The sequence below is a fragment of the Pseudophryne corroboree genome, chromosome 5, assembly GCF_028390025.1.
Source record: "Pseudophryne corroboree isolate aPseCor3 chromosome 5, aPseCor3.hap2, whole genome shotgun sequence".
Classification (NCBI taxonomy): Eukaryota; Metazoa; Chordata; class Amphibia; order Anura; family Myobatrachidae; genus Pseudophryne; species Pseudophryne corroboree.
In genome coordinates this window covers 589,481,065-589,494,330 of record NC_086448.1, presented here as the reverse complement: position 1 = coordinate 589,494,330, position 13,266 = coordinate 589,481,065, and the positions used below count along the sequence as shown (strand labels likewise).

Sequence of the window (13,266 nt, the reverse complement as noted above, 5' to 3'; positions counted from 1 at the left end):
AATCTGCTTTGTCTAGCCTCTTATGCAATGATGCTACACTTGCATTTAACATATGCCACATATCCTTACATTCCTGAGTCGGCACTACCGACGGGGACACACCACTCATCTCCTCCACCTCCTCCTCAGACATGCCGACACGCACGTACCGACCCCCCACACACACAGGGATATAACTAAACGGGGACAATTCCCCAACCAGGCCCTTTGGAGAGACAGAGAGAGAGTATGCCAGCACACACCCAGCGCCAAACTGACACTGGAAAACCCAGATAGCGCTTTTATATATAATGCCGATGTTATTCCCACTCACTGCGCTTGAAATGTGCCCCCCCCCTCTTTTTTTCAGCCCTCTGATGTGTTCAGCAGGGGAGAGTCCGGGGAGCCAGCGTTCTCTACAGCTTCTGTGGAGAAAATGGCGCTGGTTTGTGCCAGCGGCGGGTTCGGTCCCGGCTCAATATCATAAAAATGTCGCGGGATCGTCTATTTGCTGCCTCCGCAGGCTAATATATATATATTTGTGCCAAAAACGACGTTAATTGCTGCCCAGGGCGCCCCTTCTGCGCCCTGCACCCATCTGTGCCTGTGTGTGTTGTGTGGGAGCAAAGCGTTACTGCTGTGCGTTACCTCATGAAGATCTGAAGTCTTCTGCCACCTTGAAATCTTCTTTTCTTCTCATACTCACCCGGTTTCTATCTTCCGGCTCTGCGAAGAGGACGGCGGCGCGGCTCTGGGACGAACCCCAGGGTGAGACCTCTGTTCCGACTCCCTCTGGAGCTAATGGTGTCCAGTAGCCTAAGAAGCAGATCCTATCATTTAAGTAGGTCTGATTCTCGCTCCTCAGTCCCACGACGCAGGGAGTCTGTTGCCAGCAGTGCTCCCTGAAAATAAAAAACCTAACACAATTATTTTACACAGAAAACTCAGGAGAGCTCCCTGTAATTAGGGAGGCCAATCCCGGCCGTTTTTTCAATCCCGGGATTGGGGATTGAAAAATGGTCAATCCCGGGATTGCAGTAGGGATCAGAGAAAGTTGTAGGGAACAGCTCTGGAGGGAGGGTGTAGGTAGCGGTGTGGGAGGTAGGGAGGGTGTAGGTAGCGGTGCGGGAGGTAGGGAGGGTGTAGGTAGCGGTGCGGGAGGTAGGGAGTGTGTAAGTAGCGGTGCGGGAGGTAGGGAGGGTGTAGGTAGCGGTGCGTGAGGTAGGGAGGGTGTAGGTAGCGGTGCGGGAGGTAGGGAGTGTGTAGGTAGCGGTGCGGGAGGTAGGGAGGGTGTAGGTCACGGCAGGGAGGGTTGGTAGCGGCGCGGGAGGGAGGAAGGCTGTAGGGAGCACCACTGAATGCATGGAGGGAGGGAGAGAGGGTGGGTGTAAGTAATAGTACTTACTATTAGGCGGGCGGCAACCATTAACACACTGAACGCGGCGGTATTTCAAATGAAGCGCCGGCCGCCAGCCAACCAGAGCTGGCGGACCGGCAGCCAATCAGGGAAGCGGCTGCAGCAGTCGCTCCTGATTGGCTGCCACTGCAGCTTCCCTGATTGGCTGCCGGTCCGCCAGCTCTGATTGGCTGGCGGCCGGCGCTACATTTGAAGTGCTGCCACGTTCAACTTGTTCATGGCTGCTGCCCGCCTAATATTTGTAAGTACTATTACTTACACACCCACCCTCCTGCCGCCGCGCATGCGCAGTATAATCCCGTGAATCCCAGGATTGGATGCTCCAATCCCGGGATTCAAATCCCGGCATTTTTGGGCCCAAATCCCGGGATCCCGCCGATCCCGATCCCGGTATTGGCCTCCCTACCTGTAATGCACCCTATCTCCTCTGGGCACAAGATCTAACTGAGGTCTGGAGGAAGGGCATAGAGGGAGGAGCCAGTGCATACCCATACTAAAAGTTCTTTATAGGTGCCCATGTCTCCTGCGGAGCCCGTCTATACCCCATGGTACTTACGGAGTCCCCAGCATCCTCTAGGACGTAAGAGAAAACTATGAACAATATACTACAGCCAAATACAACTGATTGGTGCTCAGCCCCGTTCAAACAATAAAAGATCATATAAAGGTAGTTCATACCCATACAGTCCAAAGTTGTGATTGAAAACCCACTGGAACACAAGTAGTTCTACTGTAGACTTCAATCCAAATGAAGCCTTCTTCATATGTGAACTTCAATATATCCAGAACCTAAATCATTATTTTCTGTCACAATCTTTATACAGGAGAAACAAGTACAGTCTGCCAGAAAAGACAGTGCCCATATAGCTCTCTCTGCATGTTAGGTAAGGCCGGGGGGAGAAGGAAGAGGTGGCTATCAAACAGATAAAGTAACTATCAACTTCCTAAATACATCCCCTCTAAGCACATTTTGAGGTTATCAAATGCGGCCCTCAAATGCGCCCCAACAGTCCAGGTTTTAAGTGAATCCATGTTTGGCCACAGGTGACTTAATTAGCACCTCATTCAATTTGATTTAACCATCTGTGCTGAGCCATGAATATACCTAAAACCTGGACCGTTGGGGTGCCTCGAGGCTCACGTTTGAGAACCTCTGATCTATGGGGAAATAGACATTTATACACTAGGATAGGTACTATCTATTGCATAATGCCAGCTTGCAGAGATTCTTGGAGGGCTGTGTGATATAGCCACATATCAATGTTGACCAGAGGTCAGGAGGATGTCAAATGTGAGGATATGTGGACTGTACAGAGGGGATGCAATTATATATACATTTTCAGGGAATGCTTCAAGAAGTTTGGGAGATTAGAGTCTTATTGTGTGTGGGTGCTGCCGAAAGCAAGTTCTGCAAATGTGAATGAAAGGATAATGGGATTGAAGGTTTGGAGCATGTGGAAGCAATTGTGAATGAAAGCAATAATGGGATTGAAGGTTTGGAGCATGTGGAAGCATGTGGATTGAAGGTTTGGAGATTAGAGGAGAGTTTAATTGTGCGTGGAAGGGCATTTCACAGGGTGGGTGCAGCCACCCTACAATTGTGAATGAGAGCAAGTAATGTTTGTGGATGATGAGACGCAGATCTTGTACAGAGCAGAGAGGTTGAGTTGGGAGATATTTTAAGAGATAAGCAAAGAGATGTATGTAGGTGTAGTTTGTTTAATAGCCATATATGTAAATAACAGTATGTCATATTGAATACAGGCAGCCAACGGAGGGTCTGACAGAGCGGATCAGCAGATGATGAACGTAGAGTGAGGAAGATCAACCTCCTAGCTGCATAAAAAAATGGACTGCACTGGTGAGAGTAAGGAGACCAGTAAGGAGACTATTGCAATGATCAATGCGGGAGATGATGAGTGCATGGATTAGAGTTTTTGTAGTGTCTTATGTAAGATATGGTCGTATTTTGGATACGTTTTTTTAGTTGTATGTAACATAGAAACAGACTGAATGTTGGGAGCAAAGAAGAGTTCAGAGTTAACAATGACACCTAGGCAGTGAGCTTGTGGGGTAGGGTTGATTGTCATCATCAACAGTGATAGAGATATCAGGTCGGTAACGACTATTGGCTCGTGGAAATATAATTAATTCTGTTTTGGAAATAGTAAGTTTGAAGTGACATATAAGATGAAACAGAAGAAAGGCATTCAACGACTCAGACCAAAACTTAAGGTGACAAATTTGGGGTGGATAGGTATATCGGAGTATCATCCACATAGAGATGATACTGAAATCCGAAAGAGCTAATTAGTTTGCCAAGAGATGTGGTATAGATTGAGAAAAGCAGTGAGATTGGTAGGATGAGAACAAAGAAAGGGCTGTGTCCCGAAGACCTAGAGGTTGAGACTGTAGTGTTTGTATGAGTAGAGTGGTCAACAGTGTCAAAAGCAGCAGAGAGATCAAGAATAATAAGAAGTGAGCAATGGCCTTTAGACTAAGTAGTGACTAGATCATTCACTACTTTAGTCAGAGCTATCTCTGTGGAGTGGAACAAAAGCCTGACTGAAGTGGCTCCAATAATTTGTGCAAGTTAAAAAAGTGTGTGAGGCAAGTGTAGGCTATTCTCTCAAGTACAGTAGCTTGGAGGGGCATAAGAGTTGAGAGACGGGATGGTAGTTAGAAAGTGTGTTAGGGTCAGAACTGTGGGATTAATCACTGGATGCTTGAACAGTTATGGAAAGATACCAGCAGAGAGAGAGATTACAGATTTTAGTTGATACTTCATATTCATTTGTGGGATTAAGTGAAGAGAAGGTGCCAGAAGGTACTGGTAGGGAATTAAATAGGTCACTGGCAGAGGAAGAGCATAGCATTCTATTTTGGATCTTATTAATCTTGCCCTAGAAGTAGGAAGCAATATACTGTGCACGAAGAGTAGCTGGTGAGTTGGGTGAGGAGGATGAAATAGTGATTTAAATGTATTAAAAAGCCGCTTGGGGTTAGTGGCTTGAGCAGAGATAAGCGATTGGAAATATGTTTGGCTGTATCTAGGGCATTATAAGAGTGGTAGATAGTCATATCTGTGAGGAAGTCACTAGGACTATGAGATTACCGCCACTGACGCTCTATTTTACGCAAGAGTTTTTGTCGGTGTGTTGTTAATGTAGAATGCCACAGTGTCTCATTCTCTTCTCTAATTGCTATTACTTGTTTCTATCAATGTATCTCTGTTTTGATCTTATTAAACTACTGTTAAGGTGCATACACACGGTGACATATTGACTATCTCCAGTTTTGACTTTGCGATTTCCCCTGAACTCCCTGGAGCCCTGAACCACTGATAGGGTCTATCTTTACTTGAGATTTTGATTATGTGCCAATTTTGAATATACTATGTGCTAGATTGTACACAATATAGTCAAGGTTGACTTGCCTGCAGAGTCTATCTTTTCTTGCGATACCGACCCCACGGAAGTGTGCATCGGTATCGCAAGCTGTATACACACAGTGCGATTTGCACTAACTTTCATTATGATTTTGACTATATAGTCAAAATCGTAAGGTTACATTGCACTGTGTGTGTGCACCTTTGCTTTGCCGGACATTCATTTTTATTATTATTATTATTATTATTTATTCAAACTGGATGTTTCCAGATCTAAACCTCTAATATTAGATGAATGAAAACTTAATTAACATAACTATTTTCTTTTTACATATTTATTTTGTCTTTATAAATATTTAATTTATCTAATAAACAATTACAGCCCACTCTTCCTTGCACAATGTATACTTTGATTAGAGCTTATTATTGTTGTTGTTGTCACAGTGTAAAATAAAAGTAGGTTTCTATGTAGCTTGGCACTGATTGACGTTTACGGATACCCCTTTTACACCTGAATCCCGGGTCAGTTCTGTGTAAAGTGAACACTGTTTCAAGCCGTGTCACAGCTGCTAAAACCCCCTTTCTCACTGCACATTGGGGGTCATTCCGAGTTGATCGCACGCAGCAACTTTTTGCTGCTCGTGTGATCAACTTGACGCCGCCTATGGGGGAGTGTATTTTAGCATAGCAGGGCTGCGATCGCTTGTACAGCCCTGCTATGCTGAAAAAGTTTCCTGTAAAACAAGACCAAGGTCAGATCTACTTACCCCGTTTCGACGGATCCAGCGCCGAAGGTCCGGGATTGAAGTCAGACATCCGCCCCCCAAACGCCTGGATCCACCTGCGTTCACCTCACCATGCCTTGAAAACGGTGAGTTGACGCCCCGGAACGCCTCCCGCCTGTTAGTCTTCATGCGATTGCCGCTGCGATCACTTTATGCACCGGTGCCGTCGCTGCCCGGCGAAGGCCGCCGCCTGGCAACGATGCACATGCGCATCCGCAGTACCGACCCGGTTGCACCGCAGCAAAGAATCGCTGCGTACGAATGGGTCAGAATGACCCCCATTGTACCCGGGATGTCACTTTCACACTTTACCCATGTCTGCCCTGCATGTCACTCTTTGATGTGAGCTTTTAAACATAACCCACCTTTAACACTGCAGTTAATCCAGGTCGGTCCTAATAATAACACTAGTCTCGAGTCTCGACCATGGTCGAATTCCAGGGGCACCACACCTGGGTAGACCCTTTCACACCAGCCAGGACCAAGGGTGCCCCAGCAGTAACCCTGGTCAGAGGCTCAGTGTGAAAGGGGTATCAGAGTGATCATGCAGAATACAGATTGGTGTCCGTTTCACTACTCACTAGGGAGATAATTGCATATTTTTCTATATTTCTAAACTCTCAAAGTGATTGCAGAAAATAGGAAAAAAGTAATGAACCTTTTATATTCTGAGTGGATGGATGGAACTTAATTTTTGTTACAGCATTTATTAAAGGTTAATTACCATTACAAAACATATCAACCATGAAAAACCCCATTAAGTATGACGTGAAAACAAGAACAGCCGACATCCGAGCGAGGCCATTTTATCATTAGATTTGTTATTGGCCAATATTCCTTTGCAGAAACAGATATGTCTTAGACTACTTAGCAGCATGCATCCAACTATTAAAGAGGATTAATTATTTTACACTGTCATAAGCAGCAATTAATTCTTCATTGTTAATAACATTTCTGGCTTCCATATTCTTATACATAATTTCTCATTTGTGCTAGGTTATGAACACTATGGACCATTGGAAATCTAATAATTAATGCAAGTATAATAGCATTTCATTACAAGTAGGATTTTATTTCATTACAAGTAGGATTTGTCTGTAAAGAATAATATTAAAAAAAGGGAAAAAGAAAATTTTATTGCAGATTTTCACTCTCTTCAATGTGTCTCTGTTCAAGTTCTTGAAGTTACTAACACCAATTTATACAATTGCATATCTCTAAAACATAATCAGATTATATTATTATACCATATCTAATGATGGGGATAGGGGAGTAGTGGTGGGTATGCAATATTAAAATATTACATAATTTTATAATAGAGAATCAAAGTATTTCCTTGCAGTAGGTAATTATTTTGGAAAAAAAGTACGGGGCCGAAGAAGGTTATTTTGCATATGCTGTGTTTTAATATAATATGCACTTCACAAAGTAGGCTGACCATATTATCCCTTTAACCTGGGACACTCATGAATTACACAGGTTCTGTGGCTGGCTGACTACATGCCTGCATTTAACCTGGTTTTAAGCAGCCACAGAACCTGTGTAATTCATGAGTGTCCCAGGTTAAAGGGATAATATGGTCAGCCTACATAAAGGGATCCGATGAAGACATTCAAAGAAATAACTATAAGTTGTGCAAGTTAATTGTCTCATTAAAGTTACAGATGTGTAGGACGCACAAGCAGCTTATGCCGAATAAAATGATATGCAGCATTCCTATATTCTGTGTGCGTCTGCGGCTGTAACTGCATATGAAATGGTACGTTGCAGTGTTTCCTAGAAAACTGCAACGTACCGTTACATATGCAGTTACAGCAGCAGACACACAGAGAATATAGTCATGCCGCATATCATCTTATTCGCTATACGAATAGGACACACAAGTAGCTTATGCTGATTAAAATGATATGCGGCAGGAAAACACTAACATACTATTCTGTAAGCAGATATAGTCATGGTTGCACACAGAATATAGGTATGCCGCATATCATTGCCAACAGCTGCTTGTGTGTCCTATTCGCATAGCGAATAAGATGCATTTTAGTGGACAAAGTCGCACATAAATATGATCAGCTCTACCGAGTCACACCAAAGAGCTGTTTAACGTTCAGGGAGGCAGGAAGTAAGTGGACACATATGTATGAAATCAAAAGTGAAAAATACAGACGTGATGTTAGCATACAGTATGAATAAACCAATGAAAATAATATCTGAATAAACAATGAATTCTAGGGATTTATCAAATAATGATTTTCAAAAATCGCAGATTTTGTGCAATTTTTTTATAGTTGCTTTAAAAACTCCAATTTTATTAAAAAGTGCTGTGTTTTGCATTTAAAAAAAATATTAAATGCTATTAAAAGTATAAATACAACATTACTGTACTGGTTATTAGGAAAACGTGTGTATTATGGAACACTGCACATTTCTATAGTAAATATTATATAGATTGGAGGTCACCTTGGATTTTTGCTATCGGTATAAAAGCGTTCAGTCTACATCCTTGTGTTTTATAAGGTCACAAATTTCCTCTATGTCTTACAAATAAAGTTTAGGTGCCCCAGGTGGCTTAAGTTAATTGAACAGAAGAGAAGTGGGGAATTTTATAGTAAGAACTAAAGTCAACAGCAGTGGGCATGTACTCTAAGTGTAAGGCTATATCACACTGGCCTGTAAAGGTAAACTTTTAGCTGTCTACTTGAACTAATGATCATCATTATACTTTCAAGCTTCATAATTCAAACATAAACATTTAAAAAAAAAAGAGATACACGGTTCACTAAAAAGCAGCATCTAATTTACTGCTTGGCGAAAAACAAACAAGTAAGCAAAGAAATGTTCCAATCATAATGGTTCATAAATCAACAGTAACGTCAAATGTCCTTAAAGCCCTATGTGACTAATCCAGCATACTCAAAATCTGGATTTAAAATGCAAGTTGGCACTTACCGATCAGTAACTGAAGCTAAACAGAGCATTAGCGTGTTAAAAAACACCATCAGCTCTTTCTGCAGATGCTGCCTCACAGCTGCTTGTGTATCATCCAAGTCCTTCTTGGCGGTTTGCTCTTTCTGGACGATTAGATCTAGTAGTGGACTTGGACTCTAAAAAGGAATATGTAAATTAGAATTGTGTGTCTTGGCGATCCTCTCGCTAAAAGGTATTACATTATGATGTTAGTGGTGAAAATCTGGGACTGATATTAGTACTGCTCATACCTAGCACATTAAATTAATGGAATGGAACAATGCAGTTATCTCTCTGTGCTCAATTCAGTTGTCATAAATAAAGAAAACCACAATATAAAAGTAAAGAGACATACATTTATATTGTTTTTCCCATGTATGTAGTAACGGAAATAATAGTGTATCTCACAACATAATTATTGGTAAAGGCATTTCACTGTACAGAACACAATGTCAGCTCTGCAGCCAGAAACAGTAAAACGTTTGCAGCTGCACAGTTATAATTGCATTTATAAAGTAACAATTCATCATTAATTACATCTACTGTCAGGTTAAAGTTCCAAAATCCTCCAAAAAAACCCAATAGTTTCTCTTTTAGAAAAGAACCAGTGTAAAAAGTAACGCACAAAGGAAATCTAATATTTTTTCATCATATCACCTGATGATGTTTCCAAAACACAGTGGAAAATAAAGAAATTTCCATGCTGACGAATTTGTAGTTGGGAATTTCAAAATCTAAGGGTGAGATTCAAATGATATATCACGCCCATAGTGATCAGGTTTATCTGTGTAAAGGGTTGGGTGCATCGCTACTTTCGGGGGTAGCAAGCTGAAATAATGATACAACGTCCCTGAGGGCAGAAACAGAACGAGTGTGGAAAGGGGTGAAAAGAATTGAATCCCGCCCTAATAGTCTACTCTAAGCACTCACACAGCCATCCCTATTTATTGCAGCATAACCTTCTCTATTTACTACAAACTATCCATAACATTTGCTATTCACTATGCCAACCTGACCGTCGTCAGCTACAACAATTCTTCATATTTATATTTTTAAATTGCAGCTCTCTATTAGTGCTGAAAAAAAATGTGGCTACAGTTAAAAGTGTTTTTTAACGTTATATTAGTTTTCTTATTAACCCCACTACTATTTATTAACACTGGTACTTCGTGGGTTGCTGTTATGCTATTATTTGCTTCTCTCAGCAAGGCTCCTTTACTTATGTGTAGTTCTACACACAGGACTAGTAATGACAGCCAGCTCCTGCGATCATTTATAGCCAGTACACCAGACACCAATGTTCTTTGTTTCACAATAATAAGGTCGACATATAGGAATGGTATCTATTATATGGAAAGCCATTATTGACAAAATTATGAAAACCAGAAAGTGGGGGGAAAAAAAATATATTTTTTTTTGTAAAGAGTGTAATTGCTGATTTTCAGATGAGCCATATTTACGTCTAGTGATCCTTTTCTAAAGTACAGCTAGACAATTTATCAATGGGCAATGTGGAGGACAGGAAAGTCTTGATGCATCATTAACGTTATTTTGTAAAAGCATGGGGGGAGATTCAGACCTGATCGCTGGGCTCCTAACTTTGTTGTGCTACGGTCAGATAGTCGCCGCCAAGGGGAGTGTATATTTGCCATGCAAGTGTGTGATCGCATGTGTACGCCGAGCTGCAAAAAATCCCTCAGTCAGCAGACAGCTGCAAATCCGTTCACACCTCACTCACCATCGAATGTTTTTTACACTGAGTGCAGTCTGTGCGCAGCCCAGGACTTATTCCTACAGTGCGATGAGAACAGGCTGATCGGGTCCAGAGCTGACGTCACATACGCTCCCTGAAAACACTTGGGAACACCTGCATTTTCCGACACGCCCAAAAAACGGTCAGTTACCACCCGCAAATGGCCTCTTCCTGTCAATCAACTTGCAAATAGCTGTGCGATGATGCCTGTTGTTGTTTGCCGACACACGTGTGCATTGTGGTGCTTACGCATGCGCAGTCTATCGCTGATCGCCTGCTGTATGAAAGCGCACAGCAGCGATCAGGTCTGAATCACCCCCATAGTGATCAAAATTTCCTCTTACAATCATACACTACAATTGGGTACAGCAGCTAAGCACAAAGTGAGGTTAAAAGATAACATTTCAAGATGTTATCCAACATCAAGTTACTACTCACCACAAATACATGGTCAACAAGGCTTATAGAGCAATAAATGTAGTCATAATGTTGACAGTTAAGATTTTACTTATTGAAATGTTGACACTAAACATGTAGACACCTACAGAATGTTGACATGTGTGTTAACGTTAGGCTGCAGGAGGGGAGACCAGATTTAGGGATCTATTTACTAAGACTCGAATGGAGATCAAGTAGACAGAGATAAAGTACCAGCCAACAAGCTCTGTCATTTTTCAAACACAGCCTGTAACATGGCAGTTAGTAGCTGATTGGCTGGTTCTTTACCTCCGTCTAGTATTATATATGTTATGGTAAGAACTTACCGTTGATAATGGTATTTCTCCTAAGTTCCACATGATAACAATGGGATATGATGGAGCGAAGGCGGATTTACACCAATCAGTAAAAGCTTTCCGGCCTCCCAGCATGCAACGGGCCCATCCATATATCCCTGCCCCCTGGCTCAGGCAAATCAGTTGTATTCCAAAGCAGAAGGCAGGAGCTTCATGTAGAACCCTAATAAGGCGAGAAGAACCCACATGCACACCCTTCCATACAAGAAGGAAGAGGTTAATGAGTAAAAAGGATCCTCAAATCAAGTGCGTCAGGGTGGGATCCCTGTGGAACCTGTGGACTTAAGAGAAATACCGTTATCAACGGTAAGTTCTTACCATAACGTATATTTCTAAGACAGGATCCACATGTTATCCACAGGATAACAATGGGATTTCCCAAAGCAGTTTAGTGGTGGGGACGCTCCTGATACATAGGAGAATCCTTCGCCCGAGTTCAGCATTGTGAGAGGCAAAGGTATCCAAGGCATAATGTCTATTGAATGTGTAAAATGGCAGACCATATGGCTGTCTTACAACCCTGTTCTGTTTAGGCATCACATTGTGCTGCCCAAAAAGTACCTACTTCACAGGTAGAATGAACAGAGACATTAGCCAGAATAGGGAGATCAGCTTAGAGAATATGCTTCTGAAATCGTCCTCAGAAGCTATCTTGCCAGCCTGCCATCCTCTTCTTGTGAAATCCATAGCGAATGAAGAGGGATTCTCTTTCATGATGGCACTGGTATATTACATGTAGTTCCCTTATGCACGGATCACGTCTAGTGATGCATTTCCCACAGCGAGGCCCGGAACCTGAAAAACCGGGACAACATTTTCCTTGTTAAGGTGGAACTTAGTCATCACCTTGGAAATATACCCAAATCTAGTTCTGAGAACTGGTTTATGTGTATAATAGATCAGAAATGGGGAACAACATGACCATGCCCCTAAGTTTGATATTCCTCTAGCTGACAACTTAGTCAGTAGAAAACACATTTATGGTCCATTTTAACCAATGGTTCAAATTGGGCAACTTGAAGGGCTTTAAGAACTAACATCAGTCCCACGGCACTGTAGGAGGAACAACCAGAGGCTGAATGCGCCGCATAACCTGGAAAAAAGTATGCACATCCTGTAAGTTGGTTATTTAGTTTTGGAACCCTACAGTCAATGCCGACCCTTGCTTTTCCAAGGGAGCCATCTTCAAAGCTTTATCCATTCATGCCCGAAAGTATGCTAAGACCCCAGAACGCTGAAAGATCTAAGATCCAACCTGCAAGAATGGAACATAGGCTTGCCATATTTGGTGACAAAGGCGAGCTAAGGAAGAGTTCCTTGTTCTGACCTCTTGTTTAAATCACCTGCTGCAAATATCCTGTTACCTTCAGAATCAAGGCCATGCAATCAAGGACCATAGATCCAGATGTCTGTGATAACCAGGACCCTGCGTCAGTAGTTCTGGACCTTGGGAGAGCAGAAATGGAGTATTCATTGCCATTCTCTGCTGGTTTTCCTGTTTAGCTTTCTCACCACCCTGGTAATAGGGTGATTGGAGAAACCTAAAAACCAGATGAAAGTCTCATCTCACCGATAAGACATCCACAAAGATCACTCTGGGATCCATTGTTTTTGACCCCTATGTGAGCACTTTGTTGTTCCGACAAAAACTCCATGAGATATCTCTCTGGCAAACACCTCTAGTTCACCGAAATCCAAAACTCTCCAGGTGTAAAGCCCATTCATTTTCCTGAATGGTGTGTCAACTTGAGAAAGTCTGCTTCCACATTTAGGATTCCCAGAATGAAAATAGCGGACCCAGTTGAACGATGAAGTTCTGCACAACTTAGTATGTGCTTTAACTTTTTTATCGCTTTTCGGCTGCGAGTTCCTTCCTGATGTTGAGGTATGCTCATAGTCCGCACGGCACTGGACTGGTTTTCCTTGAAGACTCTCCTGTGCCTACATCGGTGTCCTATATGTGGCCCAAGGTTCTACCTTTAATTGGCATACAACCTACTTCTTTGGGAACACAACCTTCCCGACACTGTTCCTCAGTGTCAGAATTTTTCCAATCTGATATCCAAAAGGATTTCTCTTTGTCCAGCTGGGATGCCTGTTTCCACCAGGCTGACGACCTTCTTACTTTTATAGTAAGTACCATTCCATTTTCATTATGTGAAGCCTTCCATAATTACCTACAG

At 42.4% G+C, this 13,266-nt stretch overlaps 1 protein-coding gene across 3 annotated transcripts in view; it reads right to left on the bottom strand.

Annotated features, from left to right (window-relative positions):
• RTTN (rotatin) overlaps positions 1-13,266 on the bottom strand; it is a 660,131-nt gene that overhangs the window by 288,823 nt on the left and 358,042 nt on the right. For all 3 annotated transcript variants that reach the window (XM_063923387.1, XM_063923386.1, XM_063923388.1), the window contains exon 28: positions 8,519-8,673. In XM_063923387.1, the coding sequence (XP_063779457.1) occupies positions 8,519-8,673 (155 nt within the window). The remainder of the gene's footprint in view (positions 1-8,518; positions 8,674-13,266) is intronic.